Below are 21002 nucleotides of genomic sequence, written 5' to 3'. Positions count from 1 at the left end.
CATAATTCCAAAACATCGCTTGCAGCGCGTGCGTTAATTAATTACGCACGAGTACATATAATATACAATATGTATTTATAATAAATATTCACATATCTTCTGGTCCTAGTTTGTTAAATAATAATTTAATAGACGGAATATCGTACCGCGTATTTCACATAGGCGTATGTACCTAAAATGATATCTGGATACGTGGGAACAGATCCGTATATATACATATATCGATGACCGATCGAGCTCTTTTTCACCTACGCGAACAACAATTTGGGTAGAAAAACGGTGCAAAAAAATCTAGTGGAACCGAAACGACGGAAGAAAAAGAAAAAAAAAATAGAAAAAATAGAAGAAAAAAAGAGGAACACCGGAATTTTCTGGGAATATCATCGCGCTCTCGCCACCGCGAAAATTTTCAACCGTTCGCCCAGCGTACAGAGGTACGCGCGTATATAAGCAAGGCAACGGACGCTGCCGCACGCGATACTAGGGACAAATTGTACCTGGTGTAGCAATTTGCAATGGCTCGTTGTGCTCCGTGGCAATCGTTTTATCGCCCCGCCCCCGTCATTCATCCCTCATACAGCTGTTCCATAACCGGTAATACGGGGGACGCGGGTATCTTTTTGCTTTTTTCTCGTTTTTTCTCTCTTTTTTTTTTACTTCGATCAAATCATCGTCATTTCGTGTCGCGTTTTATCGCAAGCGTCGACGTCGACGTCGACGTGGGAGCGTAAATTCCACGCGACATTCGGGCGAATCGACGTTTACCGCCGATTATTTGTGAAAAAAAAAATTAGCGAGAGTTCGATATCGATTTGGGCGTGGGAGTGGCGAGTAGTTAGCGTTTCCGCATCGGAGACCGTCGCGCGTGATAATCAGATGAGCGATATCCGCGGAGAATCGCGAGCGGTGGCTGTATGAGCGGTGAAATTTCACCGCGACGACGTTACCGCAGTCATCGACTCGATGCACCAAACCGCCCGGTTTCCGATCCCGATTAATCCACCTTCCTTCCTTCCTTCCTTCCACGCGCGTCACACCGCGACCCCTTCAATCGCAGCCGTCGCCGCGTCGCCTCGTCCGCCGGGAATTCTCTCGGTTCCTCCGCCGCGACTACTCCGATTTTCGACGATCCTCAAGATCCGCGCAACGCGGCCACCCCCATCGATCGGTCGATCGAGCGTTTTTCTTTGTACAAGCGGACAGCTGGGGGTGAAAAATATCCGCGGATGACTCCGACCGATTCCCCGGCTTCGGAAGAAAAGTCATCGCGACATCGCCCCTGAAATGAAACATGATTCGGATTTCACCCGCTTCGCGTTTTTTACGGTCACTCGTTACGAATGATTTGGATCTCATTGTTTCGCGAGTCGATCTGATTTTTCTGACGACGACGACGACGTCGGAGGAGGAGCTTTTTTCGTCGCGTTGCAACGGAGAGCTTGCCGCGTAACGTACGTTGCGCAGGTACGTAATTTCGGGTGTATTTTACGAGCGCGAGTTAGTCAGCTTGTCCTCTCCACCGAATGTCCGGCACAGCAGAAGCACGCGCGCGTCCCCTATGCAGCACGCGGAGGCGAAAGGGTTGAAGGGAGAGAAACAGCGAGGGGATAGGTGGGAGATAAAGCGGCAAAGAGAGGAAGGAGAGCGATAGGAAGAGGGGCCGCGGGTGGCGGAGGTGGAGGGCGAAAGAGAAACAGAGAGAAAGGATGAGGGAGGGAACGAAGAGGATCGCGGGCGACGGGCGCAGGGGGGAAAATGGGAGAGGGGGAAAGGATTGCTGCGTGTGTTGGCATGGACCAGTGCGTCAACGACGGTTGCCTAACACGTACGGCCAAATTATTGTTAGTCGCCCGAGTAGCGGGCACCACGTTTAACGTATTTCATTCGCGGCTCGCCGAAAACCACCTCGGAGAACCGCCTCTGGATAAACTCCGGGATTCGCTCGCCGATCGTAAGTCGTCCTCCGATCGACGCTCCCGCGAAACGAACGAAAGAAACGAGAAATCGAAATACCGTCCCGTAGCCGAGTTCAGTGCTAACGTGTTCCGAAGAACGGAATTTTCATCGGCTCAGTTTTCCCCGAATTTTGAACGCGCGATTCGAGGCTGGGCGAAAACTATGGCGATAAAGAATTTTCGAATTTTGAACGAGTTCGATTTTTGATCCAGTGTAGGAAGATTTTGTACAGTTGTTCATTTTTCGTGCAGATGTGGGATCGGATCGAATGACGATATTTTGGTATTTTTTTGGTTTTTTATTCATGAAAACCGTCGTCACAAACGTCGCCGGAAGCCCCTCGTCGTTTTCCGCTCTACGAATAACGAGTATGTGTAGTAATCGTGTTTACGACTGGATAATTGCTGGTTGTATAGGTTTTGGTATTTATCAGGAACAAATCTCTTCACGTATCGTCACCGTATTCCTAACTGAACTATTCGCTAATTAAATTCTTGAAATTCCGAAACGCCATTTTATACACGCATATATATGTGTATAGGAAATTATTTGCAGTCATCCCTTCCCGGAGTTATACATAGTATACAATATTATACCGCGCGTATGTCGTTCGTGCGGATTGTAGCGAACCGTAAACGCATCCATCGATGCGGAAGCGCCATAAAATAAATCGCTCTTACTATATCTCGAACTATTGAAATCGAAATAAAAAAAAAAAAAAAACAAATGAAGAATCAAAAATTCGAAACACGGAAATCAAAAACTTAAAAAAAAAAAACAGCAACAACGTTTCGTTCCTCTCCTAAAAGATCAGCTTTCGGTCTTACGGAGAAAAAAAAATCCCGCGGAGTCGCCGTCGCAAGAGATTTGAATGCGAAGAAAAGCGAGAATCTTTCCCCCCTGTCGCGTGTCGTTCAGCTTGCTTTACTTTTACGGTATGGAATTTCTTGCGCGAAAATGGGGCGGCGTCTAGTTTAACGGAACAATCGCTCGGGGAGGTTCGATAAATGGAAATACGTGCGATTGAGTTCTAGTTTTCTTTTTTTTTTCAATTCATAATTCGTATTCTTAACAAGCGGAGATTCGAGTCCCGTCTAAAAATACCACGTTTGACGTTGGACAAACATCGTATCTATAGGTACGTCTGTTGCGACGACGTTTGTTCACCGCACAAATTGCGGTCGAGGTGTACGTGACGCTGTACTCGCGTCGTGTTTCAAATTGAAGTTACGGACTTATGTTATAATTTTAATGTTTACCCTCACATCGACACCCCGTCGGACGACGTGTCCTGTACTCTACGCCCCTACATGACCTCGATGAAAATCATTCGCAGATACCGGAAAAACCCCGCCTGAAATTATCCGAACCACCGACGGATCCCGACGCTACAGTCGCGCGCTAATTCCGACGAAATTTCCTCCTCAAATTAAATGAAACTTTTTCAATTCCAATGACTGCCGGTCACGTGTCGTTGTACGGACGAGTCGGACGTAGCGAACGCGGCGACGTAGCGGAAAAATTTCGTCCCGAAACGGAGAAAGAAAAACAGCGAAAACATAAAAAAAACAACAACAACAACAAAAAGCGAACGCGATGAAATTCTATTCGTCGACGAACCGCGCGTCGGAGACGTAAACCGCCACTGTACGATACAAAGCAAGGTCAACTCGCAACGTGGATAAAAATGCCACGTGTAGCTTGACACGCGGTACTGTCGGGGTGCGTAGTCGGGTCGGGTGGGGTATTTTGCCCGCGTTCTTTTCCCCTATTTTTTCATCCCCACCAGGAGTGGGGAGGAAACCGGTGTACGGGAGGGACGCGTCCCCTTCCGTTCGAGTTCCGCACCACCCGCAATACGGCCGAGCAACCAGCAACCCTGTCACGCGGCTGACGCGCGCAAAAATTACTGAATGAACTGTGACGTCACGAACGCCGCGTGAAAAGTGTGACGCGGCGGCGGTGCGGCGGAGACCGCGTACGATTACCCCGACGCCCACCCCCGCGGAGTAACGCGACAAAAGTCGCCCCGTTCACCTCGATGTTCCTCTTTTTTTTTTTTGTTTCTTATTCGTTCTCAGCGCCCGCGGCGATTCTCTTCGAAATTCGCGAGGAGCGACGCGTCCGCGACTCCCGCCCTCTTAACCGGGGAGATCGTATCGCGGGGACGCGATTAACGGTTCGAGATTTGTAAAGGACCCCGAATATTATCCTCCTTTGGTCGAGGAATAAATCGACTTTTGGAAACTGGGAAACGGCAATCGTATAACACTTTTTCTTCCCATCTTTGTTACTTCCTTTCTTCCGCCCGACGGCGTTTCGCGATACCAAAATTCCATCGTAATTAGGTCACTTAAAAAAGAGAGAAAAATTTACAAGCGCGAACGAGGTACCAGCTGTATATTTCTTGCGATTAACGTGTTATTCTTTTTTCAGGATACCCGAAACGCGGAAGAAGCCGGTTTTTGAGACGTCGTATCCGACCTCATCGAAAATCTGCGGCTTGGAACGTGACGAAGGAAACGGGAATTCGAAAAGTGTTCGATAATATCGGCTAGTAATATGTGATACGCACAAGTGCTACGAATTATTACAGTGATTTCGAACCGGTCTTTCCGTACGATTAATTTTAAGTATTCGAGCGATCGAAACGAACGCTTAAAATCTTCAGTGATGACTAATGAAATTACTCCCCGGAATTGAGGGTTAATTTTCAACTCCCGAGCTACGAAGATCGAAGAAAAATAAAAAAAAAAAAATGACGTATCTTCGCCCGACCGGCTTCACGCGTCTTCCGTGATGCGCTCTACGTGCGACGATAATCACGAGTGTCGGTTCGGCTCGACAGTTTTCCGACCCCTGAACGCTCGTCCCGCGACCGTTCGCTAATCACTTGTAAATCTGCGATCCGAAAAATGTCAATTCGGATCTTCTGACTGGCTGTCGATCGCGCTCGGATATCCGGAGGGAAGGAGAAGAGGCGGAAGGATGTTTCACCCCATGTTCTGACTGCCTATGGATATATTCGGTCGTTGCAATAACGTCGGTGTTGGTGCTGGTGTCGGTGTCGGGGGTGGCGGCGGCGGCGGCGGCGGCGGCGGAGGAGGAGGAGGAGGAGGAGGTGGAAGCGAGAGCCGCGTTTGTTCTGGTCTGGGGTCAGTCGGGGGTACAGGAAACGGTGGAGGAATGCAGTTGACGGGGGCATCGGCCCCGGGGGCAGCGGCGTCCCCGGAATCCGGGGTATCGCCGCTAGCCGACGCCTACACGAAAATGACGAGCGACATCCTCGCGGAAAGAACGCTGGGCGACTTCGTCAGCGAACATCCAGGGGAGTTGGTCAGGACCGGTGAGTCTCGAAATCTGGATAAATCGCGAAACGATTATGGGAGCTCTTCCGTCGGGATAAAGCCGCGTTTTATTAACTGTTGAAAGGTTCGCCGCATTTCGTCTGCACCGTCCTCCCCGTTCATTGGAGGTCGAACAAGACCTTGCCGGTCGCCTTCAAGGTGGTAGCTCTGGGGGAGGTCGGCGACGGCACCCTGGTCACGGTGAGAGCTGGAAACGACGAGAACTGCTGCGCCGAGCTAAGGAACTCCACCGCCCTCATGAAGAATCAAGTCGCCAAATTCAACGATCTGAGATTCGTCGGCAGAAGTGGAAGGGGTGAGTAATGTCGAAGAAAGCCAATTTCATTCCACGTCGGCATAAAAATCCATTTTTCGTCTCCCGTTCGATTCACTGCGAAACAAACGATTCTTCGCCAACGAGAAATAAATACTGTGGTATCCACCGGCCCGATTAATTTCGCGGTAACCGTTTCGCTGCGGCGTTAATGTTGCCGAAGAACCGCGATCATCTACTTAAGTAACGATTAACAAAGTCCCTTAAGTAAACGCTTCCCGGACGCGGCTCTCCGTTTTTCCTCCCTCGGGAGAGGTTCCGAGCGGTGGTAACGTCTGTGTGCGAAGTGCTCCAGAAAGTGTGGCCAACTCGAGGATTTCATTCATAAAACTCGGAAGTTTTGCGACCCTCCTCGTCGCGGCGGGGGTTGTAAACGCTGGGGGACACGAGCCACGGAGATCTTGGATAACTCGCGCGCGAGGAAGAGGGTGAGACGCGGCGATAGGGTAGAAAGAAGCTCTCGCCTTCTCTCAAAGAATGCCGTATCCGGGTGCGGGGTGGGCGGGGGTAGTAGGCGTTTGAGGTAGGTCGCGGTTGTCTCGAGCCACCCCTATTTTTCCCCGGCCACTTCGACTCCGACCTCTTCGCCAGGGTTTTCTTCTTCTTCTTCTTCTTCTCCTTATTCTTCTTCTTCCGCGGAGGAGAATCGCTTAGCGTCGAGGGAAAAGGGCGTCTTAGAGGTTAAAATGGGGTGGGTAATGGGTTTTATTTGTCGTCACAGACACCGTAGTCGCGGCCGCCGAGCCCCTGCCTCGTTTCGGGATCGTTTTCGCTAAGAAAGTGGCCGGGGGTCGGAGAAAAGGGGTGGGCTGGCGTGTAGCGCCGGAGTTGCGTAGCCGTTACGAGAGGGGGACGATATTAATTGAGGTTTTAGTTAGGTTTTAATTAACGTTATTAGCGGCGGTATTTCATCCGCGGCGTCGCTCCGTCGCTTTTCCTTCATCGCTCCCGGTGAATACCGTGGTTTAATATCAATTGCCCGACAAGGATAACGCGAGCGCACCGATGAAAACCGGATGATCATAACTCGAGGGATGATAAAGATCACGCGTTATTTGAACGCTCGGAGATCGGGATAGCTGAAACGTGTATATTCCGTGAGACGGATAAATTGACGGAGAATCCGAATGGAATATTCCGAGGCTATACGATTAGAATAGTCGATCGTGACTTTAGGTTTTCGAGTACCCGGAGGGCGGATATACCGTAGAGTGTAACGTTCTAATGCAAAACTGGAGGATGGTATGTAAGTTCGAGGCTGAATTTCGTCGGGGTCTTATATATATAAGTGTAATTTCCATTCCGAGTGCAGAAAAGTAATTAACAATTCCTAAGACACTCGGTAAGGCGCGGGAATAATCAGTAGACTGCGAGACCGCCGCTTGTGTCTCTAGACTGAAGAACGTACGGGAGCCACCTCCCTCCCTCCCTCCCTCCCGCCCTCAGACTCGGAATCCGTTTGCGAACATCCTTCATCCTAGCTTATGTTAATTCCAAGCTTGACGAAAACAATTGAGAGCTAATCCGTGACAAATGACTGACGCGTTTCTCAGAATTTAAACAAACCCCATTCGACGACGTTCCGTCACCCCTTTAGACGAAGGCAGCGCGAAAAGAGTAGCGAAACGAGTGGCGGAATAATTTTCATTTTTTACCCCCGGACTTTTGAAAACGTTGGTTCCCAGCGACGTATATCCTAGACAGCTAGTCGGTATCAAGAAATGATGCGTTTTCACCGAGTACGGCGCGTTGCTACGCGAAAACTAGGGGTAGCGAGTGACTCAGCCAGGAAGATCACTACCTAACTCCGCTCAGAAGTTTGCATTATCGACGGGAAAGCTTAACCCTTTCGCGTAAGGGTGTAATTCCGTTCTATCACGGTTGTACTGCTGTACCATTAAGTCTACTTTGGGCGGGATATGTCTGTGCGCGGATATTTGACAAACTTGTACCTGTTTACCGTCTGGTGTAATCCCTCTAACGAGATTGATAACACGACATAGGGCTGAATCATTTGATCCGAATCGATTCGGGTCGGGAGTGAAAAAAAAAAAAAAAAAAACATCAAGTCTCCCTTCAAAGGCGAACGATTTTCCTGTACTGTAAAAATGAAAGGCTTTTGGACCGTTGCCACTGTTTTCGATCGATTTCAAAAAGAGGACTTTTCGAAGCCCCGTTTCAGCGCTTCGATTCCGCAGCGAAAGGAATGAATATTAATTAATCGCAACAGCTGAACACACTCAATGACCGTTTAATCATTCAAACGATAAAAAGACGATCGTCGATAACCGGACAACGAACCAACCTCGCTTTCAACCCCGATTTTTATATCATTCGATGCTATCTCCCTCTCTCTCTCTCTCTCTCTGTCTTTCTCTTTTCTCCTGAACGAAACTCATCAATTTCGATCGAAGATGTTTCGACGAGGTTACGTGATGTATACGTGAAACAGACATCGCGAGTTAACGCGCAACCTGAAATTTCAACTCCGAAACGCTAGAGCCTGGTCTATTTTTACTAAAAATTGTTTAGACTCCTGGCACGAATTTTCCCTGTACACTTTATCTCAGTCGTTACCGTAACGATCGTTGGACGAGATTTATTTGTTTGACGGTTTTCTTTCTTTCTTCTTTTTTTTTCTCTCTCGTTATCGAATCATACGTACAGTTCGGTGAAAAAATAGCGCGATTCTCCCAAAAAATGCGATCCAGCGATCGGAACCGCAACTATAACAAAAATCGAGTTTCGTCACTTGGTAAAAAAAAAAATGAGCGTAACTCGGAAGCCGGTTCCCGAACGGGAAATCGCGTAAATACCTCCGAGGTTCCAACGACGAGCGTAATAACGCACAAAACGCGACGATGCTCGAACTGTTTCGGACGTTTGACGGTGACTGGCACCGAGGGTGATACTACGGTATGCGGACGCATTAGCGTAGTTAATGCTAGTTTACCGCGACGATTATAATCTATGGTTACACGAGGCAGGTAGAGTCGGTGACGCATATACATATACATATACGGATCTTCGTACGCGCGTAGGCTTACCGCTACAGAGTTATGCGTATGTCGAATATACGGTGGAATTGTACGGTGTATGTCGCATTGTCAAAGGGTAGATATTCGGTAATGAATTCCAAGGGGATTTCTAACGGCGTTACAACCCGGAATCGTATACCGCCGTTCGCGTGGGCGCGTACACACGGTGCACATTAGCGTTGATTCTATGGAATTATCGCGCGCACGGTGTCGTTTTACCGTGGGTCGTCGGGCGCGGCAGACACCTGAGGGAAGCCTCGGCTTGAATCGAGGGAAGTCGCTGGCGCGCGGCGAGGTCTCGCGTGACGCGAGGAGCCACGCGAGGGAAAATGAGGAAATGCCACGTCGCACGTCGCACGGGGGGGGGGAAGAAACGGGAAAGGAAAGGCTCTCCTCGCGTGGCGAACCACCCTGTGGCCACGAACTTCACTTACCCTTTCCTCCGCGTTTTCTATCCGCGCCGACCGAGCCTCGCAGACTCGCGGCAGCACTCATGCCATTATTTTACCGCTTTAGCGCGCGCCGGGACCCATCCGACGATAGCAGACTTTCGACCTCTCCTGTACGTCGTCTCGCCAAATGTCACCGTTTATCGCTCCGTCGCGACGCTGCCGAGAATCATCGTCGTCGTTCGGCGGAAAAATATCACCAAATTTTTAATCGCGTTTCGTTACGCTGCCAGAATACGAAAAATAGCCTTTTTTCTCAGACGCCATGCCTGACTTGAACCTGGATATCCCCGATGGAAATCCACCTGAAAAAAGACTTTCCACCCCGACTTCTCCATTGACCTTTGTACGGAGAGTGGGGGGGGGGAGGTCGATCGGCGTCCGCGTAATGATATAACACCGTTGAAACACACGTGAACACGGTAGACCGACTCGGCGTCGTCGTCGTCGTCTACCGGCGTTTCGTTTTTACGCTCGTTGACCGTGTAGCGCGGGGAGTTTGTTCGCGTGCTGCTCCTGCGGTACCCGGAGGTGGAATGTGGGAACACGGCGAGCGAGTGGGACGGGCTGCGGTGAACCTCTGCGTGTCCCGCGTTTCGCCTTGTGCGTGCACTCCCGTATTTTTTCCACGACTTTGTTCCCGTTTCACCGTCGGCTTTGTTTTTTTCATACTTTTTGTTCGCCATTCCTCACCCGGAACCGTTACGAGGTGGTCTCTTCGTGCGCGACGACGCCGAGAAAATTTGGAGCGACGTTCGCGAAATATCGTCGAAAATTTGACGAATGACTCGGCGGATCTGACGGATTTGGGATGGAGGGAGAGGAGAATGTTTCCGTTTTTTTTTTTTCCAGGTAAAAGTTTCACCCTCACCATTACGGTGTCTACGTCACCGCCCCAAGTCGCGACCTACACCAAGGCGATTAAGGTCACAGTCGACGGACCTCGAGAGCCGAGATCCAAGTCCAGTGAGTATCACTGTAAGCATTCTCATATTCACTTACTATTTTATTAGCATTAATTTAGCGTTTAATCGTTAGTCGTTAATTGTCGCAAAATCGTTTTGCGAATCTGCGGTTCGGATATACGTGCGAACGTTCGGCTGTTTTCATTTATCCGTTCGACCTTCCAGCGGCAAAATAGCCGCGTCGTTCGACATAAGTGGAAACAAATTCGCTTTGTAATAATGGAATAACTTTACGCTGGCCGGTTAATTGAAGCTCATGTAATATTTGCACCGGGTATTCCGAACAACGGAATTAATTGCGGGTACTCCGTAGTCGAATCGATCGCTTTTCATTTTTCACCTTCCAGTCGCGCTCGGTTATACACGCGGACGGTTAAATCCCTACTTATATACGTCCGGTCGAGGAGGGCGCCCAGGGGTTGAGTATTGTAATTGCACTTGACGGCTCCACTTTCGACTCGATTGCTGCCTTTCGCGTCGAACCCGAGTGCGACCGATCGCTCCGTTTCAAACGCGGCGACGAGAAAAAACAAAAAAATGAAGATAAAAGATCCTCGTATATATGTATACATATACGACCGGATATTTCAGGAGCTGATTAAAAATTAACTCGCTCGGATGTTTATTACGGTACACAAGTTAGAATTCCTTAAGGAGTTGCGGTCCGGCTAAGTACTCCGAAGTACAAATTGCTATTATTTATAAGGGCGGTACGCGCGGAGCACATAACATTGATATAGGGATGCGGTACCCTGCGGAGATATTGCTGCACCGACCTAAGAACTTCGGGTTGATATCCCCCCCCCCCTGCAACTGTTTTAACTGGTTCATGAGGTTACTTCAAATTATCACGCCCTGCAATTTCGTTGTTTCGAGTTTTCGCTCGCGCGGAATTATGTAGATGATTTTGGAAAATACCGCGCGTCGATTGCTCTCGACAATTGTGCGTCGCGACGTTGTCAGGTCGTTATTTTTCGGACGGATCAAATATTTACTCCGGAAAGTCTCTAGGGCGCGCTCCTCGGACGGATCGTTTAACGACGCCACGCCGTTCATTTTCCATAATTCTCGATAGAAATTGTTTCGTGCGCAGGGTTTGCTTTATGTTGGTTTTAGGTGAGTGTTGGTTTTTTACTATCTCGTATATAACCGAAGTCGGTGTACCTACCAAAAATAACTGCACACGGCTGCGACGCTGGTCTTGGCCTCGCCTACAGCGTGACCACATCCGCCGCGTTGGCCGCATCTGTGGACCACCCAGCGACCGTAACTCTCTCCGTTATGACACCATCGCGTCAAAACTGAACCGATGTCGAAACAATTTTCATCCGGTAATCAAATTTCGTACTAAAACGCGAGCGCGCGTCCCTATGCGCGCTTCTCTCGCCGATTTTCAACCGTGATGTATTTATAATGATAATGATAACAATATAGAGAAACAAAAGAGTGTCGAGTGTGCGTCGCGAGAGTCGCGTCGTTGCTATCGGTTTACGTTTCGACCGAATCCCGGTGAATTAACGTTGTTGGTAAACAAGTTTTAAGTAACCGGTCGGGAACGGAGGTCGAAGATAAGTTTCTCGGCGTGTCGAAGGGTTAAAAGTCTATTCATCACGGCCGTTGCAACGAGGCGGGCGGGCGGGGGAAAAAAAAGCGATCCTGAAACAAGTCTTGTTTTCCCTGACGTGTCGGCGGGTAAAAGCGGGCTAAGAATAAACATCCCTTAGCGCGCGAGATATCGTCGGCGTCTTGCATCTCCGTACTGTTAAAACAAACCGTCTCCGAAAATGGCCAAATCATCGTGAGGAACGCGGAGCGGCGCGCGGGGCGAAATTGTCAAAGAGATAAAAAACAAAAAAGAGTCGCTTCAATGAATACGTAAAAAAAGGTAAAATAAAAGAAGAACGTAATAAACCTATACGAGAGTGTAAGTTGAGATGAAAGCCCTGCGCACCCTTGGGTGGCCTTTGACAAAAAATTAAACCGCCCTGTAAAAACCCACCATTAAGTACAACCGAACCCCGTAACCTTTGGTAAGTTTGAAAAAGTTGCGTAAGCTTTGCTCTTTTTTTTCTTTCTTTCTTTCTTTCTATCGTCGGAACAACGAAAGCGTCCGCTTATATTATCGCGAAGCCGAACTCTTTTAGCGACCGACGATATCGGCGGCGGTTCGATATAATTTATTTAAGAGCGCACGTAGGTAATTGCTATCTCCGCGCGAGCGGGACGACGACGTCGTTTTCAAATTACTGTCGTAAATCGTAGTAACTTATCGCGCGGCGCGGCGCGATGGTAGCTAGGTAGGTAGGTAGGTGTGCAGTAACGACTAGATTCTGTGCCGGGGGCGCTTCGCGTACGCGGGGCGGTATCAATTGTTTACTTGGAGAACGGGGAGCCCCTGCTGAATCGGTTCTAAATCACTGATTTTTCTTGGCCAGCTTGAGCCGCTGAGGTCGAGGCGGTTTGACAGCACGATGAATGCGTCTTGGCCGCGCCTGAGGGCCGGCGCAAGGGTTGTAATTAATTAAACAAGCAATTCATTAAACATTCAACCCTCGACCGTCCCCCGTCCCCCGTCCTCATTTTGCATCGGGGCCGAGCGCGGGGGCGAGGGAATTGATTGAGATGGGTTACCGGGATACCTACTCCTGGCGGAACTCTCCGGCCGGCGTAACCTCCTTGCCAGAATTCGCCCGCAATCTCGGACTTTGCCTCCTCATCGATCTATACGGAAACAAAGAAATCCTCAAACTTCTCTTCCCGCCGCGCTGGTTTTTTCTCTTCTTTCTTTTCTTCGGTTCCCCCCACTTTTTTTTTTTCTTTTTCGAGGAGACGATGAAAGGCTGTTCGCAAGTTTTGCTCGGCTCGTTTCACGAAAAGCGCCGTAAGGAAAAAAAAAAGAGAAATAATTCTGCCGAACGCGGACACCGAAATCCTTCTTCTCGCCTGAAATATCTTCGAATCGGGAACGGTCTTCTTCGGGGCGAGAAGCGCGGCCACATAATTCCGAAGGAGTGAATTATCCGTCCAGGGCAGTTTAGCGACGGAAGACCGAGGGTGACTCGCAGGGTTGTCGCGTCGGCTGATTCGTTCGGAGTAAAGAGGGTCGGTCGGTCGGTCGGTCCTCGGCCCTTCTCTCCGGTAATTGCACTATTAATACCAGAGACAAGTCCGCATTAGCAGTTCCGTTTCGCTCCCGAACGTTTGTTTCTCTCTTTTTTTTTTTTTTCTTTTCACTTATTCTCCGATTCGTTAACGGTTGAAAATCAGCGTTCTCGTCATCGTCGTTCGCGCGCGACAACGAGTTTCAAATACGTTCATCTGCCGAAATTTGCGTCGGGTTAAAAAACAAGTTGTACACGCTTTTCGCTACGATATGCAGCGAATAGTAATTTCAAGGGTTGTAGAAGGATTGTTTCTGTTGCTTTGAAGAGGGTTGGCGAACGTAGCGACTCGTAATGAAATACAACTCGGAGCCCCCCCCCCCCCCCCCCCCCCCCCATGAAAACACGCACAATGCGTGATGCGCGCGAGGACGGGAGAGTAACGAGGGTTTGGTGATAAATATCCGCTATGAATGAGTTAATTTATTAAAATTAACTCGGTTTCGTGGACGGGATCGGCGCGGAGTTCGATTATGGGAAAAACGAAGGTCACGTCGTCGGCTCTTGTTTCAAGTATAATTTAGTGTTTCGCAGAGTTTCCATTTTACGTGGCGTACGTACAATCAGCTCCAGGCCGATCCATCGCTGACCGGATCGCAGCGTTCGTCTTCCTTTCGAGTGCTCAAACAATTAAATGGCTACCGTTTAACTCGATCATTTACCCTTCTATCGGTATTCTGACAGGCCATTGTCTCTATGCTTTGGCTATCCTCCTCCATTCAGCAAACTACGGCGAATTTCACGTAGCGAGTTTAGAATTAGGGTTTGAATTGGATTATCAGGGTGGCGGTGGGCTCTTCCCCTCTTCCCCTCTCCCTCCCGCCGCCTCTCTATCTACATTTTCTACCCTGTTCAATATTCACTGTATTAGTTACCCACCGTACCTACTCTATGCGGCGCACCTATACCGACGTCTCTCTTCTTCCACCTATCCCTACGTTGTCTCCGCATCTTTCCTCCTCGTCTATCCGCACACACGTATACACATATTACACCTATACACGTACACCGTACGAGCGTACGTATATTTCTACACGTGTAGATACATCGACGGAGAGTGGAGTATAAGGGTGGAGTTCGTACCAGGCCGGGATCTGGTACAGGAGTGGCGAGTGCGAGGGGGGTAGTTCGGGGGTACGGGGAGGTCGGGGGGATAGTCAGCCGTGCGGATGGGACGTCTTTAATTGGGTTGGCGACGCTGTCGGCGAGAAATAAAATATATATCGAACCCGACCCCACCCCCCCTACAGTCCGTCCGTCCGTCCGTTCGCTTGTCTATCCGTCTGTTTTTCCGTTCGTTACTTCCGGTAACGGACGTACGATACGCGACTCGTACGCTTTGAGAATCCCGGAGTCGTCTCGCGCCGGGTAATCGACGACGTGAGCAAAAAATTGGAAAGTTCCCGCCAAGGGCTGCGAACGTATATATGTACAATTTGGCGACGGCGAACGAATGCGAGAAAATTGGTAAACGATCAGCTTGCCGCCGATAATTACCGCCGCTGATCGACCTTCGGTCCAATGGACAGGCGCACGGTTGATCGCAGTGCTGTCGCTTCTAGGGCAGCAGCAGCAGTTTCACGCTTTCGCGTTCGCTTCGCAACGCGGTGGGCCGTTTTTCGCATCGCCTCTGGTGGACCCCCTGCAACCGCTACCGAACCCGCTTCAGCCACTGTCGAATCCTCTGCAACCGAGGGACCCTCTGTCATCGTTCAGACACGCGATGCCGGCGAACTGTCAAAGTGAGTATAAAATTTATCTAATTATGTCGACGCCGACGCGGTTCAAAACCTCTTCGATTTCGAACGTCGCTATCTCCGTCGGAAATTTTGACGAACCCCGAAGCCCGACGAACTCGCCTCTGAAACCCTTTGGAATATATCAACTTTTGTGCACGTTCGTATACGGTATGTAGATCTAGTCCCGTAGCACGACGAACGGGGAAGTAACATACGCCCGTATTTCGGAGGTAGGTTATACGGTATTCAGAAGTACGAGTTGAGTTAGGTCGAAGCTGGTTCACTTCAGGTTAGGTGTGGACAGCCTCGAGACCTAGCTTCTCTCTGTACTCTTGCAGGAGCAGAAACCGCAAGCCTGTTCAAAGCCAGATTAAATATTATATTAAAGGGGTTCGCGGAGGGCATACCGGGGCGCTCGGAGAGAAAACGGTAGCCGCCGAGGGGGTTTCCGACTGTAGGAATTGAAACGAGGGTGGGCGGGGCGGGGCGGGGGCGGGGGGCGAAAAACGGTCGTAGCACTGATATACTGGAAGGGTTTGTTTGTGCGTTACACCCCATTATACGAGGTTCGCTACCGACTTGGGCTAATTCTAAAAGCTTCCACCGTATATCGCTGATGCGTAGGGCACCTCACATTGTCACCCCCGTCGACCTCGTCGATCTTCGCTTCCATTCGGATGTGGACGTAAAACGCGACCGGATTTCCGTTTCGGCGTCGAACGGCACTCGTTCGCTTTGTCATTTTTCGCGTCGCACGGTTTATCCGCGGGTACATACACGTGTATATGTTTCGCGGAGTTGATAATAACCGCAGACACTTTTTTCTCGTTGATACTTTTTTTATTTTACTCTATTCCATTTTTTCCGTTATTTTTGTTTCTCGACGTAACCCGGGATAAAAGGATCACCGTCCGCCCCTTGCTTGGCGATGAGCGCGAGGATCAAAGTAAACAGAAGCCGTAGTCGTCTGGTCTAGTCGTACTTTCTGTCTATAACAAGAAATGGGTGTAGTCTGTATACGGACGTGGGTGAAAAAAAACCAAACTGACTCGCGACCACGTTATTAATTTTCTCAGAAATAGAAAATCGACGATAACCCACCTACGTCTCTGTGTGTGGCAACGGTACGGATATACACGCCTAGCTCTTTTTACTAGCAGTAAAAAAAAATCCGATATTGTAAAAAGTGGAAAGAAAAATAATATAACTAGACTACCGGCGAATATTTCGCTTATTAATTTTTCTCTTATACGACGGAGAATTTTTACTCGAATATTTCATGTACACGTAATGAATACCAACTATGAATAATTTACACGAGGAAAGTTATGAGCTATATCGATACGATAACGGATTGAAAATTTTCGAATAACTCGATTTTCGCGAGGTCTTTTTTTCTACTTTTTGACGATTCGACGATAAGTTTGTCCCCGCAGTTTCGAGAGAATAGAAAAAAATGAGAATTGAATTTTTCTCTCATCTTCGATCCAGGGATACAAAACGCGATTGCACATCTCGATTCGAGGGAGGCGAAAAAAAAAAGAAGAAAATGACTCGGTATCGCGAACCTAGGGGGCATTGCATTATTTAGGCTTATTTTCATAGAGTTTGCGCGAAGGTGGAGAAGCTTTACGAGGCGGTCGTTTATTTGACTTGACTCTACCCGACGGGGATGACCAACCCTTTGATCTCGGCGCCCCCGAGGGCGCCCACCCCTCTGTTCCTTTGCTACCTTCGCTGACTCATTGGAAAATCTATCAGCGGTGGGCCATCCTCTGGAAATATAGTAGACGGGAACGGGGAGGACGGGGTTTGGTGCCCCTGCTGCCGACGGCGGTTCTGAAGCCGATGTATAGATTAGCGGGTAAATCATTTTCCCCCTGATTCCAGACATGCGAAGGTATATGTATACATATACACCGCGTATATCCCGTTCGAATTAAATGGCCACCCCGCTGACGAACGGGGTGTATACCTATGTAAACGCGCTCTTCTTTCGTCGACTTCTGTACCATCGCGCTACGGGCGGGCTGAGGGCTTGTCAAGGTCAAGTTTGTCCCATCGAAATTACGCAACGTCGAAAAATCATACGCCGAAATGCGATTGCGATCGCATCGGAGTCAGCCTCGAAAAAATTCCGAATCTGGTCATTCTTCGAACGGTCTGCGGTATAAACCTTCGTACCTATGGGCAACGGCGGGAGTTTCGTCTATCGGTGACCGGGGGCGGCAGAAGTTGGAAGCGGACCGCAGAGTTGAATTGATGATGAGAAGGACACGCGGGAAGTCAGTCAATTTGTCAATATCCCGTCAAGATCTTCGGTCGTGTAATATTTACTGCGAGAGTTTCGGAGCACGGCGAGCAGCGGCAGAGCGGCAGCGGGGCAAGTGCCATAATTGATTAACGGGTGACAAGAACGAGTTGACGGCACATACGTACGGGGATAACACGCAACTGGGGGATTCTCGTTACAGACTGCGTATACGGATACTAGCTGTAAAGGCTTTTCCGGTCGGACACGCGCGATGCATAAACTCCACGCTCTTCGAACCTAAACAGCTCCCGTCAGCCGGTCACGGATAGACGAAAAGCGGTCAATTTATTATTCACTCCACCGAAAATCATTCCACTCGATCCGTAACAATTCCTACCTATAATTTCCGTAGTCTCTACGTAGGAAAGCGAGAAATTATATCACAGTAGATACTCACGTAAAAAACAAACATAGACAGAAAATAGAGTAAACGAATGAATAAAGAGGCATTTATAGATAGCTCAGGTTCGATTAAACAGCTGCGGCCGACGTATAGAGAAAAGTTGTTACGGTCGATTAGATTTTTACTCTTTTTCTTCGCTGTCCCGGTTGTCTTGGTGTAACCCGTTGTATTTTTAATGTCCCACCCGTTAATCAACGGTCGTTTAGCTTAATCGCTACCACCCCATTTTTTTTTTTTTTTTTCTTTCTCTTGCCCCTGTTTTTCTCCCGTCGCGTCGGTCGCTCAAACGGACGTTTATTTTTATGTTCCTTTTTTCTTTTCCTCTGCGTTTTTGTTTTTTCTTTTTGTTTTTTTTTTTTTTTTTTTTGTCAGGTGGTTCGTGCTCTTTTCACGTAACGAGTAGATGGTTGGCCGGTGATAAAAGTGAGCGCTCCAACTGACAATGAGCGGCACCGAATTAGTAGTATCCTCTTCGCCTGTCGCTCTTGCGTCTTTTGTTTCAATTTCCCCTTCGCGTTTAGTACCATTTTCTATAAGCGACCCTTTTCACCGCTCGCTAACTCCGATTATTATTGCGGTAATTAAAATTATCAAACACCTTTTGCGAACGGCTCGATCCTCCCTCAAACTACCCCTGAAATAATCGTTTTTCTTTTCGGTGGGTGGAGATCAAAAATTTTCACCGAACTTCGGGACTTGAGGGAGAATTTCGCTTTCCAAAATTGATTGCGATCGGATCTTTGTATTGAATGGAACTACCCACATCTTTGCGTTTAGATATGTCTCAGTTTGGTTTGACGGCGACGAATTCCTGGGGATACGGAAGCGCCGCGGGCTACGCAGGATATCTTCCGGGCCCTCTTTCCTCCTGTGCGGCACAGGCTCCGTTTCCACCGCCACCGCCTCCGCCGTCGCTCGCCTCTTTCGCGGGGACAGCTTCGATGGCCACCCCCGCCGCTCCCGATTCCACCGCGGGATCGACGGTCGTAACGGGAGCCACCAGTACGACGCCCCAGCAGGACGCCTTCTCCACCGTTTCATCCCGTAAGAATTTTTTGGGAAACAACTTCGGTAGGACAACCTGATATATCTTTTATCTCCTATATCGTTCTTCCTATTTGCATGGGTTTTTCCTCAAACCGTTCGACCCACGGGATTTGCACGTTCGTAATTCCAAATCAAGTCGCACGACTCTAGGCGCTACTTTGCCGCGCGAGGTTCGAAGCTAATGATAATTTTTTCAAAATGGCGAATGTTGAAAAAACGACGACTTGTCTAGTTGTGCCAGACACGACGACGCCGAGCCAACCGGATCCCTTGGACCCGTTGAACACGCTAATGTCCGGTTCGACGCAGAGGTACCAGGACTACGTTTCCCCGAGGTCGTTGTCGACGGATTCCAGTACCACGGAAAGTCCGGTTCACGAAGAAGGATTCGGCCAAAATTACGGAAACTATTTTCCCACTCCGAGCGTACTGCCGAGCATACTTTACTCCCAGTTGTACACGAATCAGTTCCAAAATTCCGAAAACACCGAACAAAGAGTCGTGCCGGAAAGCTGCAGTGTACGACAGGAGGAAGTACGACCCGACAACAACGTATGGAGACCCTATTAACCGGCCCTGATCTCAACGCGGCTGATGAAAATTGATTCTCTAAAAATCAGTGCAGTTCGTTTGAAACTTCCATCGCGGTATTTCGAGAGTGCTAAGTGGAGTTGACATTTTCTCGTATCGACCAGCCGATTTGAAGGATGATTCAACGACGGTAGAGATTGAAAAAGAATCGTAGCAATCCGACGGTAATTAACATGTTCGATCAAACCCCATAAAATATGGTTGCAGCAGCATCATACGGACACCGTGCGCGAGAAGCAGTATTTTGATTGATGCAATTCACTTGGCTCGAATTTCGACGCCGAACGTACGTTCAATTTACTGTCATGTACAAAAAAAAAAAAAAAAAAAAAAAACAAACAAACAAAAAGGAAATAAAAAAAAAAAGGAGAGAAATGAAATTGAAATAAAAAATGTGAGAAACGATATCGTATTAAATTCATTCGGTTTAATGAAAAAAAAAACTGTGGGCATTATAATAAATTTAATGATTTTAATAACTTGGAAGAGAAGTCAAATAAATTGAGTCTAGGATATAAAAAAAAGAGAAGAGTCAAAATAAATGCGTAAAGAAATATAAACGAACATAGTGATCGGTCGGAGTGATGAGAATATAAAATTAAACCAAAGTGATAAACAATAATATAATAACGTGGTGATCGATTCTTCATTTTGTGTCAAATTTTAAATGCGGTTGTGGTACTCAACGAATACTATACTATAGAGAGAGAGAGAGGGAAAGAGAGAGGAAGAGAGAGAGAGAATAAGAAAAAGAGAAAGATTTTAATTATAATTGTACCTAATTAGTGAGAGAGAATGAAATGACAGAAAGACAACATGTAGATGAAAAAAAAAAAAAAAAAAAATGTATATAACTGTAAATATAGCGATATATATATCATTGTCTGATTATGTCACCAGTTTGAATTCACTTATGTACATTATAATTATCAAAGCAAAGTATGGAATGTTTTCGTTATACCAATTGATTGATCGAATGATCGATTGATTCATTATTACCACGTTTCTAATAGATGTTATACGAATAGAATTATATCAGGGGCGCGTGCAATATTGTTCAGCTGTGCCTTTTTTTTAATCGGAGAAAGGCCATTTTCGTCGTAATACCACAACGGTGGAAAAAAACAAGCAGAATAATAATACCAACTATTTATCGTACAGTCTTCGATTTCTCACAGCGGAACGCGATTCCCTCGTTTTTATTTGCCTGTTGATTGATCTAGTCACGAATACCTCTGTTGTTACGTACGATTGTTTCAAGTGATGATCCACTATAATCATGTTCTTTATTTTTTCAATTCTTTCAAATTGGTTCATGGCTTTGAATAATGCGGTATATTTATCGATGATTATTTGTCTGATTTTTATGCCATGGCGTCGATACAATTAACCCACAAAATAAAAACTAAAACAAAAAAAAAAATGTTTTTTCTTCTGCGACATGATTATAATTATTTCTGATACATATCTACTGACACTATTGTTATTGTAGCGTTTGACCAAGTCAAATAAAATGTATTTGAAAATAACAAAAAATTTATTCTATACCTATGCACCTTATACCAAACAATTATCCATCCTCGCGAAACCACGAGAAGAAAAAGTTTCGAAAAAATAGAAATAATAAACTTGGAGTTGGACCACGTTGATGATCAGAT

At 47.7% G+C, this 21002-nt stretch overlaps 2 protein-coding genes across 6 annotated transcripts; both read left to right on the top strand.

Moving 5' to 3' along the window:
- Positions 1-1390: 1390 nt before the first annotated feature.
- Positions 1391-5023, top strand: LOC125500781. Its single transcript, XM_048654867.1, has 2 exons — positions 1391-1951; positions 4393-5023. Exons 1-2 carry the CDS (start codon positions 1756-1758, stop codon positions 4512-4514), a joined length of 318 nt encoding a protein of 105 aa, XP_048510824.1. The 5' UTR covers positions 1391-1755; the 3' UTR covers positions 4515-5023.
- Positions 5024-5089: 66 nt separating this feature from the next.
- Positions 5090-20071, top strand: LOC105684413 (runt-related transcription factor 1-like). 5 transcript variants are annotated; one of them, XM_048653630.1, is made up of 6 exons: positions 5090-5302; positions 5389-5619; positions 9977-10090; positions 14813-14992; positions 18484-18777; positions 18986-20071. In XM_048653630.1, the coding sequence occupies exons 1-6, from the start codon at positions 5143-5145 to the stop codon at positions 19321-19323; spliced, it is 1317 nt and encodes a 438-aa protein (XP_048509587.1). In that variant the 5' UTR covers positions 5090-5142; the 3' UTR covers positions 19324-20071. The 5 variants fall into 5 exon arrangements, with proteins under 5 accessions (XP_048509587.1, XP_048509585.1, XP_048509586.1 ...); XM_048653628.1 differs by having other exon boundaries at positions 14798-14992; XM_048653629.1 differs by having other exon boundaries at positions 9977-10102.
- The last annotated feature ends 931 nt before the right edge of the window (positions 20072-21002 follow it).

Source organism: Athalia rosae, chromosome 4 (genome assembly GCF_917208135.1).
Source record: "Athalia rosae chromosome 4, iyAthRosa1.1, whole genome shotgun sequence".
NCBI lineage: Eukaryota > Metazoa > Arthropoda > Insecta > Hymenoptera > Athaliidae > Athalia > Athalia rosae.
This window is presented reverse-complemented; position numbering and strand designations above follow the sequence as displayed.